This window comes from Ammodytes marinus (assembly GCF_949987685.1).
Source record: "Ammodytes marinus genome assembly, chromosome: 13".
NCBI classification, from domain to species: Eukaryota; Metazoa; Chordata; class Actinopteri; order Uranoscopiformes; family Ammodytidae; genus Ammodytes; species Ammodytes marinus.
The window spans coordinates 14,482,173-14,504,906 of NC_137217.1; the positions used below are offsets into that span (position 1 = coordinate 14,482,173).

Below are 22,734 nucleotides of genomic sequence, written 5' to 3' on the forward strand. Positions count from 1 at the left end.
GCGGATTTTCAAATAATCATAAACGCTCTTCGCTAATGATTTTTGGCTGGTCCGAATATACAGCTGTCATTCACTGTGTTTGCATGCTGTCAAAGCAGGACTCCAAACATTTATCCTGGAAAATATTTCTTTATTCCCACCGATACTAAAGCTGGTTGCTTTGACACATTGGGTGTGTCATACACTGGTTACAAACCACTTCTTCACATAGTAGAATTTACACATATGGAAATAGTTAATTTTGAGTTTCTCTTCTTCTGTGTATTATTTTACAGTAGTCAGGAAAAGCTGAAGCTTATTGGCTTAATTTCGCTCTAAATAAGGAAAACTCCCATCACCATCAAAGAAAGGCCCTTTTGTAGTTTATGCTGAATTTATACTTGTCATAAGATTTGTATTACTATCCTGCTGTTGTCTACAATTTAGTCATTATTGTGCATGATTGAATTCATGAATGAATTAGCATCATCTGACATCATCGTCTACATTGGACGATGCTTAATTGACCCCACTTTGTGTCCATTATAATGGCGACGCCTCCCCAGAGGATGCAACAATTTATTTTTAGGACTGAATGAGAAAGAGAAACACAAAGATAGACAGAGAGAGGGTTGTGCACTGGATCTGGATAACGAGGTGGGTGGGCACATGCTCGCTCTCTCTCTCCCTCTCTCTCTCTCTCTCTCTCTCTCTCTCTCTCTCTCTCTCTCTCTCTCTCTCTCTCTCTCTCTCTCTCTCTCTCTCTCTCTCTCTCTGTACTGTATAAGTACCGATCTGTGATGGAGACCCCAACAGAACGCAGTCCACTTTTACGCAGAGGAGATGAACGCTCGGTTAGCAAGATCGAACCCGGCCATGAAACTGGTATTGGTGAGTAACCAGAGTCGTTTCTGCAGCTCTTCTCCGTGGTCCGCTTCCACGGTGTGATCCGCCGGAGCAAAGGGAACAATTCTTACTGAAGGAATAATATTTTTTGATAGTTATTTTATTATTTCTTTCGGCGGGATTATTGCGAGGCATGGATTATTATTGCGCTATATGCGTTTTCAAATATATGGATCAGATGGGTATGTGCACTCGCCTTGGTCAGAAAGTAATTTACTTATCATGTGTTATATGTTCCTTATACCCAGCATGCGTATGCGCAGGTATTGTGATGATGTTGAATTTATTACAGGTGCCAATAATTATTCTGTGTCCTTCGGGCACCTGAAATGTGTTTTGGTGGCAATTGATGTAAGCGTCGTTTCCAACTACCTTTATACAGTATACTCAACTGTATATACCTTCATTATGTTTAGCTCCAGTATTTATTCAGTATATTTGCATGGTATTTCCATTAGGAAAGGGAATTTTCATCTAACTGGGATGGATTTGCTGCTGTGAAAATATACCAGCAATGAACGGCAGACACACCTTTGTTAAGTTTGACATTATTATGAGGTAATGGTTGTAGTCAAAACAGTGCCAGACAACATAAACTTGTACAGGTAGTAGTTAGTGTGTGGTTCATACTGTGACTTGAAAACTGAAAATAGTGTTGTTGTTTTTTGGTAGTGGGTTATATCATGTTGTATGATGTGTATGGTGCACATTGTCAACATGTACCACTTCACTGTTTGTTTTAGGATTATATGATGATGATGATGATGATGATGATGATGATGATGATGATGATGATATATTTTTAGGATAGAAAACTATTCAACTATTCAGTTTGTGAAAATAGAATTAAACTATGTTTCTATAGGTTGTTTGCCTTTGATGAGTGTTGGAGCTCTTGTTTTTGCCCACCTTTTTGTTCACTGCTGTATATACTCACAACTCAAAAAATTGACCTATACAGACAAGATTGGCATCAATGACTGGAAGTTCACTTTGGATCACATTTTACATACAACGCGTTTGAAATAAGTGTAGCTTCACAGTCTCAGACTAGATACGTGGCTTGTTGCAAACAGATGGTTTTAAATGTATATGTCTGTTGTTACACCAATATCTTCTACAACACTTCTGAAAGGGTTTTTAATGCCTACAATCAGTTATTTTTCTTTGGTGCGTTTTGCATACTGCGTTGGTTGGGGCCTTTTGAAGGCTTTGCATATGTTCATTAACAGATGTGTACCAGGACAGAAACAGATCATACCCTGTGGCTACATAACACTGAAACCACTATCTGTGCTAATGGCATGTGTGAATGTATGTTTTATTTTGTGAAAAAGGGATCATTTTTTACGGAGTGCACGGCCCGTCAGTTATTTGTTTATAAAATGTGTTGCTTCAGTGGAATACAAATGAATGTGTGTGTGTGTGTGTGTGTGTGTGTGTGTGTGTGTGTGTGTGTGTGTGTGTGTGTGTGTGTTCTTTCTGCCACCATCCATGTGATGGTATCTTCCATACAGACTGTTTCCTCCTCCAGGACTCTGGAGTCTGAACTCCACAATTATTGTATTGACCAAAAATAGGCAAATAGTTCTTAGTTCTGAACATTTCTGATGTAGTGCTTTCAGGCATATTTTAAGCCAACAACTGAGTCAGCCATCCAACCACTCTGTCAGTCTCGATATTCATTATCACGTCAATAACTCAATCTGCACCCCTCTGATCTTCACCCGTCTGCCTGTTTACCAAACAGCCAGCCATTCCGCCTGTCTGTAATAATATGCTAAAGGGCAATTGTGTGTCCAAAACATTGTCATGGCTTAGATGTCCAGCAATAAAGAACACCTGTGTTCTTCCTGTTGTCCTGCATGCTCCTGAACCGTGTGGTTGTGTCGTGTTTGCTGAAAACACACAATTGTTGTGGTCTAATGGCGGTTGCAAAGAGGCGCGTTTCAGAATGTAAACAATGATTGTTGGTGAACGAGTGACGTTCTGGAGAGCACAATAATGCAACTGAGGAGTATTTCTATCTTATCTTTTCTGTTTATCTGTGTGGTCAGCAGGTAGTCAACCAGCCAGCCAATCAGAGAGCTAGCTTTAGCCTGCATGTCATCCATCCATCCATATTAACCAGCCCCTCATCCACATGTGGGAACATAGTGTACTGTATCTCTTTGTATCATCTATTATCTGTGCTCTCTTTATCTCTTCTAACTCATTCGCTGTTGTGGCCGTTGGCGTTACCTGAACCAACTTCCCTAAACCTAGCAGCAGGTTTTGTAATCACACAGGAGAAGTTGCAGAGAAGTCACTTGGCCAAAAGGGCACAACAGACATACAGTGGGTGTGTGTTTGAAGGTACAGGACTTACATGTTTTAAACAAACAAACACGAACGTTCATCCAGAAAGCAACGTTTACCCCCGAAAGTTGCTTCGGCACACCTTACTTCCCCTTTTTCCTTAACTGTAGTGCTAAAAGCAGAAGTGTCTGTGTGTGTGTGTGTGTGTGTGTGTGTGTGTGTGTGTGTGTGTGTGTGTGTGTGTGTGTGTGTGTGTGTGTGTGTGTGTGTGTGTGTGTGTGTGTGTGTGTGTGTGCTTGTGTGTGTTGTGATGAACTCATTGATCTAATGTGTGCGTGTAGGACTGAGGGATTATCGGACACAAAGAGCAGAGGGAGAGTAGACAAAAGAGATGCAGCTGAGATAGCAGTGTCACACACTGGGCTTCATCTATCTTTTTATCTGACTTCTGTGTGAGCCATATTTAAAACAGCAGGACATGATCCCATGCAAATGTAGTTAAAAGAATGAAAGTTTATCTGACGCAAGATATTTTAAGAACATGGGGAAAGTTAAATTTTTTTAAATGTATATATTTATCTATTTGTTTATATTAATAAATATAAAGCATAGTAGATTGTTAAAATTATGCATAGGATAAGATATAAGATGTTGATGATTATCGAGATAACATTGTGAATTCCAATCATTTTGGCCCGAATATTCGTGACATGAGATTTTCATATCGGATCAAGCCTACTGATACATTATTGTCTATCTAAGCAGCATTTTACTGTGGCAGTCGGTTGAGACATATGCCTCGTTTCCACCGAGTAGAGCGGGTCGGATCGGAGCGGCTCAGAGCGGGACAGCTCACTTTTAAGAATCTCGGTGTTGTTTCCACCGCCGACCCTACCCTTACTGGTAGGGCGGGGTTTAGGCTGGACTGCGATAGCCGACGCCAGAATGTGGGTCAAACTATCGGGCTGTGGGAACAACTGTGGTCAAGCCAGCGGTCTCTTGTTTTTGCTTGGTCAAACCAGCCGCTTCTTTATTTATTCCCCCCGTGTTGTGAGCACAGAGACGGCTCGGTGCAACTGATAGAGACAGTGAGCGAACAGCACTGGCTGCGGCAGCTACGTGACATCGTAGCAGTGGGACACAGTGTAGCCAACTGATTAATTTAATGACGAGGAAAAACACCACACAATAAACAGTGCCGCGCTCACATTTTCGCCAAAACTCTCTTCACTCTAGCCGAGGTGACTACAAACGGCGGAGATGATTCAAACCAGCCGCTTCTTTATGTATTCCCCCCGTGTTGTTGTGAGCGTGTATTTTACTACTATCTATGGCGTAAACACACAGAGACCGCTCGGCGCAACTCATAGAGACAGTGAGCGAACAGTGCTGGCTGCAGCAGCTACGTGACTATGGGACACAGTGTAACCAACTGATTAATTTATTGACGAGGAAAAACACCACACAATAAACAGAGCTGTGCTCACATTTTCGCCAAAACACAAGACTCTCTTCACTCTTGCCGAGATCTACACATGGCGGAAATGATTCTTTCGACCAATCAAATGACGGCAGTGTGTAGCTCCGCCTTCTCATGCATTTTCGGCCCGCTTTCAGGCCGCTAGTACCCCTACGGAGGAGTACTGAGATCGGGAGCGGCTCAGAGCGGTTAGGTGCGCTTAAACCGTACCCTACCCAACTTTTGGCAAATGAAAAGCCAAACTACCCGGACCGAACCGCTCCGACCCGACCCGCTCTACTCGGTGGAAACGAGGCAATAGTTTCCTTATACACAGTAGTAGGTAATTCAGTCCAGTTGGTCCCAACTGACGGGTTTGGCCCCCTCTCAGGGGAGGTCATAACTTCATTGATGGGGTAACAAAGATGGAGTATATAAAACAACACACATTGAATTCATTTGTTGGACTTTAATCTGTAGACTCTTCTTTTTTGTGAAATATTGCATAAAATTACCTCTTTAGGAATTGTATTCATTCATAGACAGCTGAAATGTTAGTAGAATGGGGATCATTGATTTATTAGCAATGCATCATATTTGATGGTGTTTTTTTATTTCATTAAAACATTTACATTTGTAAAGTAAATGGCAGATATATACGTGTCAGAAAATGTGCATAAAGTACAACATTTTCCTCTGAAATATAATGTAGTAGAAGTATAAATAAGCATAAAATATGCTGAAGTGCAGAGTCCACCACAGGCTGTATGTATGTGACACTGAACACTTTTCAGATTTTTTTTCAAATTAGTAATTGGTCTGAAATAAAAGTCTGTCCGCCTCCACTGATCGATATTAGTGCAGGACATAGTGATAATTTTTAGTACTGATAAATCTTCTCATGGTTAGCAGTTGTTTCAGAAGAATGAAGATAATTACCAGCTAAACCAGCAAGTATCACAATTGAGACATTCAATACATTTAGCTAAACAAAGCACTTGATCAACATTTGTTTCAGCTTCAATCAACATGACATTGATAATGTAAAAGTACAGTGGAATTGAAAACTGTTTTTACAGTACAGCAGACTGGGTTCAATGAATACAGCATTAAAATCTTGACAGATTTGCAAATGTTAAACATGTTTCCACAAAAGCCCTTCGTTCTTTTGGCATCAAAGTCTAAATTAGAAGCAGTCTTTGTTCATGAAGATGTGAACATTGCTTGCATTATTGAAAGTCAACATTGAATTTGATCAAAGATCATCTATTAATGTGAGATGATAGACGTCCTGTGATTTGGCATGTCTTTGTATGAGTTAAAGAAGACTACACAGACAGACGCACGCGTATGCACACATATGCACAAGGGCAGATACACACACACACACACACACACACACACACACACACACACTTCCAAGAGCCGGAATCCCCCCTCAGACCACCTGCGTTCTACAGTTAACTGAAGCCATGTGCCTGCTGGATAAGCTGGTGTAGTGTGGTTTTGGTCCCCTTTGTGCCATGGCTCTTCTCCTCATGCCATGATTTTAAAAACTGACCTCAGGCCGCCCAAACTGATTTTTTTGAATTTCAATACGCTCCAAGTTGATTCCAACTCTAAGCCTCTACCCTTTCTGTTCGAATTTGTTAGATACTGCGACTAATTTGTTCTGGAAGCATTTGGATATTTCTATTCCTAATCCCTAACAACACAAGGATGGTCCTTATTTACTGTTTTTAAATGTAGTTGTGATTATTAAATTAGATTTACTCGTTGTGTGCTTGCAGATATTTTCTTTTTCACTAACTCCTAAATTATTATTATTTGACATTAACTTGCCTTTGATATCAAAGTAAACGATTTAAAAATAACATCCCTCTACCAATCTGTCATTTTTTATTGCTCTGGAGCATTTGTTGTATCTTTGGTCCAATGCTTCTAGCGAGGAGCGTTTTGGCTCCAGTTAATATTTATTCATTTATTCAGTTGGTTTTTATTATTTTGTCAAATGAATATGCCCGATACTCGCCCCTTTATATGTTAATGTTGCTGTCTTTACAAGCTCATATGGAAAGCATGTGTGATCATTTGAAAGGCTATTTCTGTCAGGTGGACTCTGATGCTGCCGCTACAGGCCATCGCTCTTGCACTGCTCAAAGTGTAGTTCATCCAGTTCCAGCGGAGCACTCTGTCATCATCATGCCTCGCTATGGATTCACCAAACCAGTCATAGAGAAAAAAAACAAAAGCTCACAACAAGTCTTATAAACCCAGTCTTGACAAAGGTCTGGCATTATTTCAGGAATTATTTCACTGAATGTCAGAAATATTACATGTGCATAGTATCAACAATGGCGATAGACGGACACACAACAGAACCACTGTAACTCATTGCCAGGAAACAACGGACAGGATTTATGCCTCGCTTATGTTTTGGCCTGTTGGAGAAATCCTGCTCCATCTCCTTGATCCAGCATCTCTGCACTGTATTGACTGGAATAGACTTGTGCTGTTGTTTGTTGCATCTTAGAGGATAACATCTGTTAAAAGAGCACATGTTCTCTGTTAAGGAAACGGTTAAAGGTCGTCTTTGCTCTGCGTAAACACAAGGTTTTCTCTATACTCACTTCAAATGGCATTTACTGGATTAGATTACATAAGCAAACTCTGTCACATGAAGCCAATTTAAATAAATATATAGTTTTTTTTTTTTTATTTGAAACGTTTTTCATCCAGCGGAAGGTAGGGGCCTGCTTTTTCCAAAAAGCAGCTTGACGTACAGTTCTCTTCGCTTACAATCATTTTAAATGGCAGCTGCCCTGCCTTGTTCAAGGGTGTCTTGTTTAAGGAAATAAGAACATTATCATTACCTTCATACCTTCATCCATCCTTTCCTGTCAGCTGGATGTGCTCCATGGAGGATCTGCCTTTCTCTGAGCTTCACTCTGATGATGTTAACGGTATAATTATGGCTGTCAGTGGCCCCTAGCTGCTGTGTAATTTGGGTATCCAGTGGCCGTCCATGATGTCTTCAGATGGCAGCTTCTCAGGGAGATGAGAGGGGTGAAAAGTTCAATATCTCTTTTAGCCGCTGATAGACGGACTCCCAAAAACACCACAGGACATCTTCCCAATGAATTTCTCATAAAGTTGACAGTTTTTTTTCTTTTTCCTTAGTGGCAGAAAGCTACTGTACTGGCTGGTGTGGAAAACTGTGGTTCTGCCTGAAGTGGATCATAGCGGAATAAAAAAAAATAGCTTCTACTTCAGACATTGATCAAGTTTTTCATCTAAAACGTTACATATGTACGCCAAACAATCTTAGTTTCAAGAGGTAGTGAAGTGTAAGACGCTTGCGCAGTCTTGTATAAAATAAGTGTTACATATATGCAATTGTCTGTTGTCTGTGAAAGATCCAACACCTCAAGGCTTGGTGTACAAGTCAAATTAACTGATTGATTCCAGACTACACTGGTATTCAGCGTGAGCTCATATGCTTCACCAGTGATGATCTCCTTTTTTCTAGTATTGTAATATCATAAATTTGCTTTCCAATTTCATGCACCGTTAAACCTGTGAAAGAAATTGGGAAAGACGGGCGAAAGCACAGAATGTAAGCTGAACACATGATGTGTGATGATGTATGAGGGTGCATTGAACCACTGACAAACGTATTTCTTATTCTTTACGAAGGGATTCCTTTATACATCTGATCATGAAGATGGGATATTTTAAAGCAACATCTCTGATCATGCATGTGCTGTCTACTTACCGAACATTGCTGTGCTATAATTTTGCTGGCGTCTAGCCAAACTACTGTGCTGTATGAGGGATATGAAAAACAATACGGACCCGACCACTTCCAAATGTGCTTGCGGGCTTTCATGACTGCACCCAGTCAAGTACTGCCAGTAAACTCATCTTGACTTGAAACCAAAGATTAAAGTCCAAGAAGCGGTAACTGTACCCAGATTTGCAAACACCCAGATGACCCTCCGTCAGTCCCCTCGGCACACTCCACCCTTCTGATGTTTTTCAAATTGATTGGATGTGGTCTTACGGCCTAATAAGTGTGTGTATACACTTCTTAATTTGTAGAGCAAGACTATGATTATCGGTTTGATTCCCGCTGGGGCCACCCATGCTACAAACAAAACACATGCAGCCATAGTACCGCTCAGCAAGTCGCTGTGGATGAAAGCCTTCCACCAAATGTTGTGCTCGGAGGTCGATAGGTTTTTGCCGGGAAAACCACTGCGCTCGCCGCACTGTTTGAAGCCTTCTATTATGGTGTGTAAAAAACCCATTCATCTATTTTTACTATCTTTTTCAATGGCCTCAAATGCACAAGAAAAGAGAAATAGAAGGAGAAGAAGTTAACCGAAACAGTTTTCTGTGTAGTGCATACTGTACTTTCAGGTTGATAGCTCTTATAATCAGAAATTCAGCTCTGGGGGAAATAAAGAGACCACATTGGTATATCTACATAAATGAATGGAAATGCTCTAAATTACAATACTCTTGTTTGGAATGTAGGATATATCTTGTCAGTAGTCTATAGAATAAAAATTAAAATAAATGTCTCACTCATATACATATAAATAGTCAAACTAGAGACACTGATCTTTTTGAGCGGTCTCTTAATTTTTTTCCCAGAGCTGTACGTTAACAGTTTTATAAATGATTACTGTGCAAATACAGTAACACATATTCACAAAGAGATGAATGATCAATGTGGTTTGTAGCATACATTCAGTAACATGTGGCAGATGGAAAAGAAACAGTTGTAATGCACACCGTCTCTTTGACACAGAAACCCAAACATAAACACACATACATTTCTGATAAAAAGGTTTCTGTGGACAAATATTGTGTAATATAATAGTGATTGAGAGATGCAATAGCACACACGTTTTCATTTTGTTTCACACACGCATACGCATTGTATATTGTGTTACAAGTTTTAAAGTAAATGGTATATAAGTACAAATACACACACGCAGGAAGGAGAGCAACGCTGTGTTGTGGGTGAACTGTAGAATGAGTGGATGGGTGTTTTGTATTCTGGTGGTGAATGGGGAAAGCCCAGTAACCTCCAACAGTTCTCTTTATGAACAGCAGCCAGGAGAGGAGACCACAGAGCGTACAGACCAACACTGAGGGGGACTGTAATTGGACATGAAAACCGACAAACATGCACACACGCACACACACACACGCAGCAACGCACACACACACGCGCAGCAACGCACACACACACACGCGCGCAGCAACGCACACATTCCTGCATGTGTGCTCTCCTGTACGCACATGCATGGATGTTTTGTTTTTGTTCCTTCTATGAAATTCATTCACTTCTAAGGGTACGCACACAAACATGGTACAAGGCAGAAAACCACATACGAGCATACAAACACACACACACACACACACACACACACACACACACACACACACACACACACACACACACACACACACAATGTGAGGATGGCCTATTGTTAGTTTGTCCAGGCAGCGAGGATGTATCCCGGCCAACGGGAAAGTCCACAGAGCCAATGGCTGAGGGTTTTCAGGGTGGAAGGAGACAGATGTGTGACATCTGGTCCACATGTGTCTTCGAGCAGCTGCATGGCTGCATGTCATACATACTCACCGTCTGATATCTTCAAATTTTGTTCTGGCCAAAACCGTTCACTTTTCTGCTCAGGCGATGATACATTGATTTTGATGCAACAGTTACATTACATACTGTACGTCTCGGAGGCTCGCTAACAGCCAACCATCTTTACTGTTTGTCCATATGGATGGGTAACTTTCAGGATGGGGAAAAAGGATACATGGGTGTGGTGTGTTCTTGCTCCAGGGCAGTATTAAACTCCTGTAGATCAGGGTTGAATCACATCAGATGCTTTCCAGCTACAAGGCATCTTTATCTTGCAGAGCTGCTGACATAAGTAGGAGACTTCTGGTGAGTTCACAGAGCACACAGGGCTGCAAAGTTATTTCCCTATAATCCTGTGACACACACTTTGTTTTAATTTAATATGTGCAGAATACTGGCATGACTGAAACATCTGCATTCATTTAAACAATTGGGAAAACAGTTAAGTAAAGCTGTATACATTGCCAAACGTGCAATATAATACATATGATCTCTTCGTCAAGACTAACATTCAGGATAACATCTTGCTCACTCACAGCACTTATAGCATCATGATTTTGAGCAATACAAAGGGGGGCGACATAAAGCTGTTCTGTTGTTGTTCTTTGAATGGTTGTCCATGTGCAGTAATCCATATGCATGAAACTGCTGTTTCTCAAGCAAGTCCCTCAACATCCTTCTATAAAGCAAATGAAATCACTTCAGGACTGCGTGTCCGCCGTAATCTTCATCGTTACTGGCCTGACCTCTCTGTCAACCATCTCTTACTGGAAGCTTTGGGTTGGCGAGTGCTCCAAATTTTTAAAAAATATTTGAAACTTTAGCCAGAGAGGAGCTGCGCACGAGATGAGAGATTTTTTGTCACCGCTGTTGACTCAGTGCTGAAAGCCACTCTCTTTCTCCTCATGCAGCTCTTCACAGCTTCTCTTTCCTGGGCCTTCCAGCAGCAGGCCGTACCGGCAAAGTACCAGCACCGCGACCCTGTGACATCTGCCCTCCTACTGTGCGACCAGTGCCCTCCTGGCACAGCCGTCAAACAGCACTGCACCGCTGACACACCCACAGAGTGCCAGGCGTGTCCCGAGAGGCATTTTGCAGAAAACTGGCACTGGGGGGATACATGCCAATACTGCACCTCGGTATGTATGATGTTTGACTTTTAATTCTTTTTCATCAGGCGTGTTTCTGTTCTCTGTGCGTTAAGGATTCATTTCATTTTTTTGTTTGTAAGAAGCACCTTATATATGAGTCTACTCACACTTGAAGGTGGAGTCAGTTATTCTGGAGAATGTTTTTTTCAAAATAACTTTTTAGTCAAATTCAGTAACTATCTCCTCACGGGCATGATGTTAAGAAAGGGGCTCGGGCCGACCCACAGTAGTTAGCAACATGCCCGTCTACTGCGCTATGAATAAACACCAGATTTTTTTTCAGCACAGACAGTTCGGACAGGTAACGGTCATGAGGAGATATCCCCTGATTTTGACAAAAAGTGATTTTGACAAGACAACAAGTATTCTCCAGAATCGCTGACTCCACCTTTAGGCAAATCCAATAAATCGGAACTCATATCAAAGTCAGTAATTCTGCTAAACTTTTTATCCTCCGGTTTGTTCTTCCTTATGCCTTTTCCTTAGCCTGGCACCGCCCGCCTACCTACTTCCGCTCAATTTTCATTTCACTTCAGTAGTCAGTCTGGGGTTCATGGGTTCCTGCTCAGGCAGATTTCTGCCGGTCCAATCAGCGAACAAAGCCAGTGGCTGAGAACGTTGACGTCGAAGTCGCGCTCCAGTTTCAGTTGAAGTCAAACTTTATGCGATTGGTTGGCTGATCCAGAGTGGCACTGGGCAGATCCAATAGTTTTAAACTTCAACAGACACCCGCCTCCAAGTGTATGAACGTTTGTCAATAGAGCAGTTCCAGACCTTCTGTACAAATGAAAGGAAGTGCGAAGGTCTGGTAGGACCAGGCTACCTTTTCCTCAGATGCATGACTAAATTGACTATAATTTAGTGAGAAATGGGAATTTCAATGTGCTCATTGTAGAAAAGTGATCTCCCCCTACGGTTTAGATCCTCGGCCCACTCTTTGTATTGTTAACAGGTCCTAATATACTGTTTATATAATTTCTCAAGATACTATTTTGAACCTTTTGAAGCTTCCATAACACTCACCATGACCTGTTTTATGTTCCAAATCAGGACTGTAAATTACAAAACCCCGTTTTTTTGTGTTCAGGTGTGCAAAGAAAAGCAGCTAGTTCAGCAAGAGTGTAACAGCACTCACGACCAGCTGTGTGAGTGTGCTCCGGGTTTCCATCTAGTAGTGGAGTTCTGCATCATGCACAGTACCTGTCCACCTGGCCATGGAGTGACAGCTTTAGGTAAGACTGTGATTCTCATTAAAGCTATTTTTATTTTTATTCGTTATTATTATTATGTGATTCTACTGGCAGGCTGCATTTGTTGTAACATAAGACAAGACAGTGGGATATTTGTGTGGGATTTCTGACTATCAGGTCAGCATCTAAGTTAGATCTAAAATCAGAGATAGATGATTAAAAGTAGGGATCCATACAACAGAGAAAAGGAGGAATTCACTCAGCACACACCCATGAGAGAAAGCATTGGATGAGGTGATTCAATTAAGGCCTTTTTGCCAAATGTTATCACTCAAAAAAAAGGTGTGTGTGTGTGTGTGTGTGTGTGTGTGTGTGTGTGTGTGTGTTGTGTGTGGTGTGTGTGTATTCATAGGATACGCTGCATGTGCTACTGTGTGTGCAAAATGGTATACAGTGCAGTATTCTTCTCATGTCATGCTTTCAACTCCTCTCATCTCAAATCACTTTAGTTCCAGAAATTCTTGATTGGCATTTAAGGAGGGAACACTTATGCTGCCAAAACCTCTCTCTCTCTCTATCTCTCTATCTCTCTATCTATCTATCTATCTATCTATCTATCTATCTATCTATCTATCTATCTATCTATCTATCTATCTATCTATCTATCTATCTATCTATCTATCTATCTATCTATCTATCTATCTATCTATCTATCTATCTATCTATCTATCTATCTATCTATCTATCTATCTATCTATCTATCTATCTATCTATCTATCTATCTATCTATCTATCTATCTATCTATCTATCTATCTATCTATCTATCTATCTATCTATCTATCTATCTATCTATCTCTCTCTCTGACTTTGTCTTCCTTGGATTATGTGAACAAGATCTGTCCCAGGTGCAGCCGGCTCTTTTTCGCAGAACCAACTTTTTCTTTACAGTAACTAGACTTTCTCAGAAGAGGTCTCTCCCACTCTCTCTTGTAGAGTTGGTTTGAAGCTACAAAGGTCTTTGGTTATAAATACAGAAGAAGAGAAATATGTCATGGCCAATTTGTAATTTGATTTGGTTTTGGTCTGTCGTTTTAGCAGAGAAATTCTATTAGAGTATTATCAGGGATTGTGTGACTGTGTGTGTGTGTGTGTGTGTGTGTGTGTGTGTGTGTGTGTGTGTGTGTGTGTGTGCACGCGTGCTCTGTGTGCATGTGTGTGATCATGAAATACAAGTTTATGCATACTTTCCCTGCACCTCAACACCTGCTCCGGGTTGTGGCAGTGTTGCCTGTAACTGAAGGGTGTGACTATTATAAGCTTGCCAGTTTCAGACTGAACAGTCTGAGTCAGCTACACACCCGGTGTTATTGTAGCTTTGTTTCACTGCACGGATAAATCATGTCTTAACTATTTTTAGTGAGTGATTTAACTCTCTCTCTCTCTCTGATCATCCTTAACCAAAAGTTCTCCCAATTCAGCTCTTCTTCATGTTTCTCCGTATATATTTTTTAGTAATCAGACACTGGTAGCGACCAATTTTCACATGAAATCCTTGTAAATGATAGAAATGAAGAATTTCGAGAACACTGGGATATGATTTACTGAGAGGTTTTAATATTGAAACACAATGCTGAACATTTCTAAAGCAAAGAAAAGTGACAGAAATAGTCATTGTCACATTATGTTTAGCTGTTGATTTGTCAACTGAATCATTATGATTCCACTGAGGGACTTTTTCTGTCTTTGTAAGCATCATGTGTTTTTCATCTGTGCGTAATGAATGAGTCTTCGCACTTCCACAAAACACTGTATGTACGCAGGTTTTACTGTCAGTTGTGTTTATTTTAAGCAGTTTGATCAGAGTGAGGGAGGCTGGCCAATACATTTTTTTATTTTATGGGAGGTTTAAATTATTTGTATTACCTGAATACCTGCTTATAAGAGTACTTTGAGGGCTCCACCAGAAATAATAATACATTGTTGACATGCTCTGTCACTTGTTCTGCTAGACAAATGAAATTAATTCTAAAATGGTTAATCTTCTGGGAAAGCTAAAGTCATCCAAAACATGCAAGGTCATTTCCCTTGAATTCTCAGCTTTCTGTTTGCAGAAGTGAAATAAGGGTGACTAACCATCCAATCATCTCTGAATGTTAACTGTTGTGATAATGCTAATAGAGAATGACACTTCTATCTGCAAAGTGCTTTACGACTTCTTCCTCTCAATACATAATAGTATCTTAACCTTGCATGCCTGAAGCTCTGCTTTCTCTTATCATTTGCGGCTTGACCGGAACAAATTTACAGTTTTTCTCAGTCGCTTTGGTGCTTTTCTCACATCACTATTAACATTTGCACAGCAGTTAGTGCATTTCTCAAAACAATTAGTGCAAACTGCAAAACCTAGGATAACCTGCAAAAGTACGTCACTTGCTCGAAATGGATAGTCTATTCCTCAAAAGCAAGTATTCATGTTAATAAAACTGCCAGTGTCATCAAAATGAGAAGTCTTGACACCGTTCATTGTTTATGAACAAGATAGTCAAATGGCTTTGTCATGTTTTCATTATGACAGTTTATTCTCTCAGTGTTTTCCAATGCAAAAAAAAGGTCAGAACTCGGTGACACTACCTGAAAATGCTCAAGACAGCACTATACACTACTTGTACAGCCATTTGAAAACTACAGTAAAGTTACACATTGCTGTAGTTAGGGGAGTAAGTGAGTACAAGACACTGAATACGTAAAAAACACCCTTTTGGCAGAGCTGTGCACAAATGTGAACAATATAACAGGACATATTGTAACTGAACATATATAGGTAAATCATTCTGGCACATCCATACGTTCCTGTCTGTCTGGCCACATATTTTCATCTACATCACAACGGATATTATCCCTTGCAATGCAGCGAGGAAAGTCATTGGTTACAACTAATACTTCACACACCTCCTCGTGAGTGAAAGCTGAAGTCCACCTGAGAGCAATTATTCAATTTAGGAGACATTTCCAGGAAAAAAATATAAAGAAAGGTATAAAATTTGCTTGACAGAATTTGATAACTAGTTCAACAATTTTGTATGTAATGACTCAAGCAATGAAAGGAAGAATATTAGTTTTATTGGGAACGACTATTCAGCATCCATAAGTATAGTTCATTTTGACTGACATGACATAAGCAAATGACAATGATATAAAACAGCAGAGAATTGTATGAAGGCAACTGATACATGTCCAAAAGCATTTGCAATTTGTTCAGAGGAAGGAGAAATTGCTACTATGATGTGCTCAAATGACTAAATGTTGCGGAGGTTGAACTAATAGTTATGAGAATTTCCATTCTGATCTGAGAAAAGCACCAAAGCAACTGAGAAAAACTGTAAATATATTGCATGATATTAAGTTTCCTGTGTTGATACAGTGTAGGCTTACTGAGTCATTGTGTGAAAATACATTACCTAACTATTGCAAGAATGGGAAGGCAATTTGGATATTTAATCCAGTGTTAAGCTCGTAGATACTTACAGATGTGGGAAGTTGAGCACAAATCTATGCACATGTTCTCTATAGCAAATCTACTATCTACTGTATGTAGCAAATGCTTTCTTTTCTCTGAAGAATGAGAAACAATTGAACAATCGTTAAGATCATTCCTGTCTGTCCATGGACAAAGACTTTCTCTAAAACGGATCACAAATAGTTGGGTAATGTTTTGTCAATTGTTGCATGTACATCAGATGATTACATTCCCTTTGGAGAAGAGTCCAAGCCTTTTTCCTCATTATACGCTCACCAAACAGTCAGTTATTTGTCCATATACAACCGAGGGTGTCATTATCGCAATGGATATCTGACCTTATATCCATCACAGATTCCCTCCTTGGTGCGTCAGTAGCTATTGTGGGCAACTTAAAGAGAGGTTGATGCTGAAAGACATTCCAGTGAACAGAATCTGATATTTTCTTGTGGAACCGCAGTCGAAACTGGCTCTACACTTCACATGACTTCATCTTAGAACCTGGGACCACAATCCAGCCGCTGCACAGATGAAACACATTTTTCCATTGATTCCAGTTATTATCCGACCCCTGTAGCTCCGCTCAAAGATGAGACACAATTTTCCGTAAATTCCTCTAACATGGATGCACAATGGGACTTGAAAGCCTAATGAAGCTCTGCAGATATGAGACAGCATTTCAGGGGATTCCCCTTCTGAAGCTGAACGACTCATTATGTAATGCCTAGAACAATGGTTCCGTCTCCCAACAAAACACGCTTTATGTTTGCTGCTTGATCTACTGATTTGTCTGCTTTTCTTTATTTGGATTTTTTTTCTCTAAAAGACAAGATTTGGAGTCTTCGTAAGAACATAAGAAGGAGCCAAAGAATGAACGAATGAAACAATACAAGTAACGCTTCATTGTAAATGAGGATAGCTGGCAAATATTGTTATTCTCAGTATATCAATTCATCTCTTGATTTATCAATTATTCATTTGGTCTATAAAATGTTAAAAAAAAATTAAAGCTTGAATTGATGACAATAAATAAATTCTCCGAGGAATTTTGTATAATTTTAGCAAGAAAAACACACTATTCTTAAAATATTAAACAATAATCAAAATAGATGCTTTTTAATGTTTTTTACTATTCAACTAATTAATACAATGTACAGCTCTTCTCTGCTTTGAATGACATCTTAAGCTTTTTTTTCTATGATAGTAAAGTGCTGAAAATCCAATTTGCCACAGACAGAGGCAACGATGAGAAAAAAGATTGAGCGTATATAACCCACTGTACATGCTTTGTCATCCGGGGTGCAGGAAACATTAGCACTTTTTTGTATGCATATCAGTGGTTTCGTGTTTTCATGCTAAATGGTGAAACGATTTCAAGAAAGAACACACTTTGCCACGATAGCGGGAAACTAATCTAAAGGTTAAATCTGACCTAAGCACGGCACGTCCTCCCACACATTTTCACTTCTACGCTATAGCTGTATAGCCTACCAATTAAATGAGGATGTAATAACAAAACTAGTTCCACTACTGTGCCGCGTGTCATATCGTCATACGTGCTGCAGGTCATATACCCAAAGTTGTTTTAGTTTAATGTAATCATGGTCACTGCCAAATAATGTTATAAATGGTCTAAAATATGCCCTGTTGCTGGGTGACAGATTACATCAGTACATTAAACATCATTAATTAATCATTAGGGCACTGATGACAACTCCTGCAGTGATTATGAAACAATCACACAAACTAATAAGATTAATAAAAAACTAAAACGATAATTTTTTTAATTTTTACACTTGTATTCTGATACTTTAGTTCATATTTGACATGTGAATGAAGATCATAGTTTAACTGATGGTCTAGGAAGCATTTCAGCCATGTTGTTGCACTTCATTAGACATTACAACCATAAACCTTACTGAAACCAATTTTTCAGTAATATTTCCAGTCAATCAAGCTGAAAAATCAGCTGACAATTCACATTACATTGTGATTTAATTCACTTCCTGCCATGTTAAATAGTACCAAATATCATTTTCTACATCAACCAGGTGATGTGATGCTTTGTCCCATTAGAAACTACGCATGAGTCATTCCCAGAAAGACACAGTCATCTGTCGTCTTGATGACTTGTCACATGTTGTTCTGGTCGTGGTTCCTGGAATCACATCGTCTCGATGTCTGATCAGGTTTTGTGTAAGCTGCAGGTCCTGTTCATGCGCTGAAAGTTGGTTGAGATGTGTGCAAGACTGTGAGAAAAATCACTGTTTTATTTCCAACATTTTTAAAGCTGTAGAAATGTTCCCAAAAATCCTGATTTCATTCATAAAATTCATACATCGTCCTCTGTTTATCCCTTCCAGGTACACCGGTGAGCGACACCCAGTGTGAGAGTTGTCCCACTGGTCACTTCTCCAGCGGCGGCTCCTCCACAGAGCCCTGTCAGCCCCACAGAAACTGCTCAGATATGGGCTTGAAGACACTGAGATGGGGCACCTCCACTTCGGACAGCTTCTGTGGCACTCAGGACAAGACAGCAATACTGGATTGCTCTCAGCAACACACTCTGTGCCATACTGGTAAGGCCTGCACACTTTACAATGAGGGTTGAATCACTAATAGTTTTAGGACTTATGCAGGGTGGAATCAGAGTGTAGATTTTTGGGTCAATACAGAATCAATACACAGCAGCACACACACACACACACACACACACACACACACACACACACACACACACACACACACACACACACATGGGGTGATGCTTTGCAAACCTCAATTGTCAATGCTTTACAATCCGTCAGAATTGAATTATTTCAGACGTGGTCATTTTCATTCCTGAAGGCAGGGATTTTCCTCGGTCAGGTTCGTTGTCCAGATTTCATTCTTTTCTAAATCCTTGCGTGTCTGAAACAACTGAAACATGAGAGAAAAGCCAGAGCAAAGGGTTGAATGGGATGTTTACGGCACTACTGTCATAATGACCCACGATGGATCAATTACTCCTTGAACTGTCACATCCTCAGACTACAATAACAGAGGAAACTGAGTCACAAGACAATGAGACACAAGACAAGCTGGTAAAGTGTTCTAACTCAGGCAATGACAGATGATGACAATTAATTTGAGAAGGAGAAACCTCACATATGACACTTAATTCCCAGATCTTGAGAACCCACACTCATTGAAGAACACACACATGCAAATTTGCAGACTGTGGCACACTCATTCATACTGTACACCACACATAAAAGAGCTGTTTTCCCTCAGGGAGGGTGATGCTCTCCTCAAACATTCATTCACAAATTATCTGTCTGCAGACTACACAACCACAGATTGTCCGCAGCAGATCCTGGAACAGTTTAGCAGTTGTTTTTTTCTGAACAAAAAAAAAATGTGAAATTGAAAGCAGTTCAGATTCCCAAAGTTTCCTCATGATTCTGAGAAAAAACCACCAGGATGTCAATGCTAATTATAAGAAAGCTACGCTTACATCATCCAGACATTGGACAAGCAAGCTTAATATCCTCTTCACGTTAAACTCAATCTTACTACACCGACATTGATTTTTCTAAAAAAAAAATGTGTTTACTGGCGGACCTCATGTTCTGCAAGTCAATCATGAAACATTTTCACACAAACACAAATACAGAAACGATTTGTAATTGTGAATGAAACTTGCAATGTCATGTCGACAGTTTCACATCATCTTCAGCTCTGACTGTTCAGGGTATGAAGAATACTGTGTGTGGTGTGGTGTCAGGTTGGGATTGCCAGTAACGCGTGACGCTACATGTACTATAAGGTTTCCCTTCCGTAATGCGTCTACCTGATAAAGAAGGCGCAGCACACAAGTGGTAATAAGATATTGTGCCCGTATGTGTAGGCACAGTACGACTTAGCAGAAAAAGCACAGCACATTTCACAAACAGCTCACCTCAATCTGCTTCAGCTCAGCACTCAGCTCTGGCTGCTTCGCTACGGAGCAGCACAGATGGGCCCGGTGTGGTTTGGCCATTCATACTGATGTCACTGGCGGTTCTGTGCTGTCAATGGGGAACAGAAAGAGAGGAAATCCTTATTACGGCTGTGGTCAAATTACAAGCCAACGGTCTTAACACACACACATAAACAAGTATAAACAAATCCAGACATATTATGGACTGATGGACTGATGTGAACAAACCATGTTTTCAGAATCTAATCCAAGCATCACCTCTTTTCCATGTTTGAAAGCTCTATGAGAAATACTGTACATTTGTATAGATTTGATTATTGCACCATTTGTAACATTATTAGAAATACACATAACAGACCAAGTATGACTGTGGCATTGAAACTCCAGAGTGTTCATTCAACCAAGGAAAATCTTTATTTTACTTATACATTAAATTTTTTATTTGTAAGGGAGAGAATAAGTAATCTTTCCTTGGTTTAAGCTTCCCAGAACAACCAGTTTGTTTCAGCCCCCCCTCACCCCGCCCCTCGGAAGATCTGCCTTGACAATCGTTTCTAAGCCCGCTCTCCTTGTCCGTCTCTCTTGACTTTCTCTTACCAATCCCTTCCAGATGTGACGCTGTGTGAGGAGGCCGTGTTTCAGTCGCTGTCCTCGCTGCGACTGTCCTCTCTGCCCCTGGATCGGCTGTTGGAGAGTCTTCCCGGGCGGAGGGTGGATCGTAAGAGCCTGGAGAGGCTGAAGAAGGCCTGCTCTCCCCAGCAGCAGGTCCTACAGCTGCTGCGTCTGTGGCGGGAGCAGAACAAAGACCAGGACAAGCTGTACGGCATCATACAAGGTGCCGACAAAATCTGTACTTTTTTTTACTTTAAAGCTACAGCGTGTAACTTTTTTCATATGACTGAATGCTGGCTACATTCAAGCCATTGCAGAATTAGTTGACACAAAGAAGTTGAGTTAAGCCTATCAGCTCCACAAGACTGGCGGGAGCTCAGAACAATTCCCATGAAATGTTTCAGTTGTTGATTCTACTTCCAAGAAAAACAACCGGGGCGAACAGCAGAAGGTATAAAATCCATTCGCGACCACCGAAAGGCTTACTTCATGATGCGCTGACAGTGTTGTTGTTTTAATAACTCAGTTAATTATTCAGTGGGGCGACATAAGTTACGCACTATAGCTTTAAGACAATTCTTATTCAACTGCTACTTCTTTTGTATTAATGCTTGTGCTTATGTCCCGCAAGGTGTGAACCACTGTGAGAGGAAAGTGTCCCGCTGCCATGGCCTAAAGAACCTGACCCTAGACGACCTCCTGAAGGTCACCAACAGCCTCCCGGGGGTCAAAGTAAAACATGAGGACATCCGGGCCATGGTCTCCACCTGCATGCCCAGGCAGTACCTTCTGCAGCTTCTCCACCTCTGGAAGACAGCCAACTATGACCTGGACCTGGCCAAAGGTCTGTCTCACAGCCTGAGGGTGATGCGCAGCCAGGGGGCGCCGCGCAATCTGCTGAAAGCCCTCAAGAAGATCAGCCGCATCATAGGAACCACCTCTGTGCACAAGATGTACGAGAAGATGTTTGTTAGTATGCTTCAGGACGAGTCGTGTTTCAAGGCACTTAAGCCATTGAATGAATAGGGAATCGGGAAGATATGCCACCGAAAAGCATAAACAGACACTGATGCTTCGTCAGACAGTGGGTGCACAAACCTAAACACACTTAGTGAGCAGGGGGATACGTGTATGTGAAAAGTGTAACAGACATGGGTTCCATGATCCCGTCAGGTCTTTAAGATGTCACCAAATGATATCAAGCTATAGTGCCTCGAGGTATTTTGTCCCACTGTCACACTAAGTCAACATGTAAAGGTAAATTTGTCTCTGCCTTTTTGATTTAAGCCCCAAACCAAAATAATGATGTTATGACTGTATGAGGTAAAAAGGGCCACAGTGACAGTCTAACAGAAATACATTAAAGAAACTTTCACACATCTGTACACTCCGGGCAAACCTGAAACACAAAAAAAAGAAAAAAAAATGTTTCCTGGGAACTTTTTGACCTGAGTCTGTGAACATTTCTGAAATTATTTAAGATGTAAATAGCAGACTATTTTATGGAAGATAGCTAGCAGTTTTTGTGTTTTTATTGTTATGGCTTTCTCGCTGACTGAGAGGAAGGATTTGGTTTCATAATGAAATACATGTATTTTCTACAGTTTTCCTCTGTCTGTTGGTTTGTTCTGGACTGCTGGCAAGTAAAGCTCATTAGAATTTTCGAAAATTGTCAGCTTTATGAATGTACAAAGGAGTGCAATGTGTTTTTTTCCTATTTAAAAGATCATATGACTTTCTGAATATGTAAAGGCTTTTTTTTTTACTTTATCAGAAATACTGGATTCCAAATGCTGCAAGTTTATGAAGATCTGTGTTTTATATTTTGTTCTATCACTTTTATATTATTATTATTATTATGTATGATCTTTATTGTATATATGCCTAACAGGTCCTCTTTAAGCTCGTGTAAAACACTAATGCCAAATGATCTAATTAAAATCAGTTTGTAAAAATGCAATGTTTCTTCATAAATGAAAAACTGGCACAAAT

The 22,734-nt window shown here is 40.4% G+C and overlaps 1 protein-coding gene across 1 annotated transcript; it reads left to right on the forward strand.

Annotated features, from left to right (window-relative positions):
• Positions 1-805: 805 nt before the first annotated feature.
• Positions 806-22,682, forward strand: LOC307259468 (tumor necrosis factor receptor superfamily member 11B-like). Its single transcript, XM_080039326.1, has 6 exons — positions 806-870; positions 11,222-11,449; positions 12,549-12,693; positions 18,533-18,748; positions 20,741-20,965; positions 21,374-22,682. Exons 1-6 carry the CDS (start codon positions 823-825, stop codon positions 21,766-21,768), a joined length of 1,257 nt encoding a protein of 418 aa, XP_079895452.1. The 5' UTR covers positions 806-822; the 3' UTR covers positions 21,769-22,682.
• The last annotated feature ends 52 nt before the right edge of the window (positions 22,683-22,734 follow it).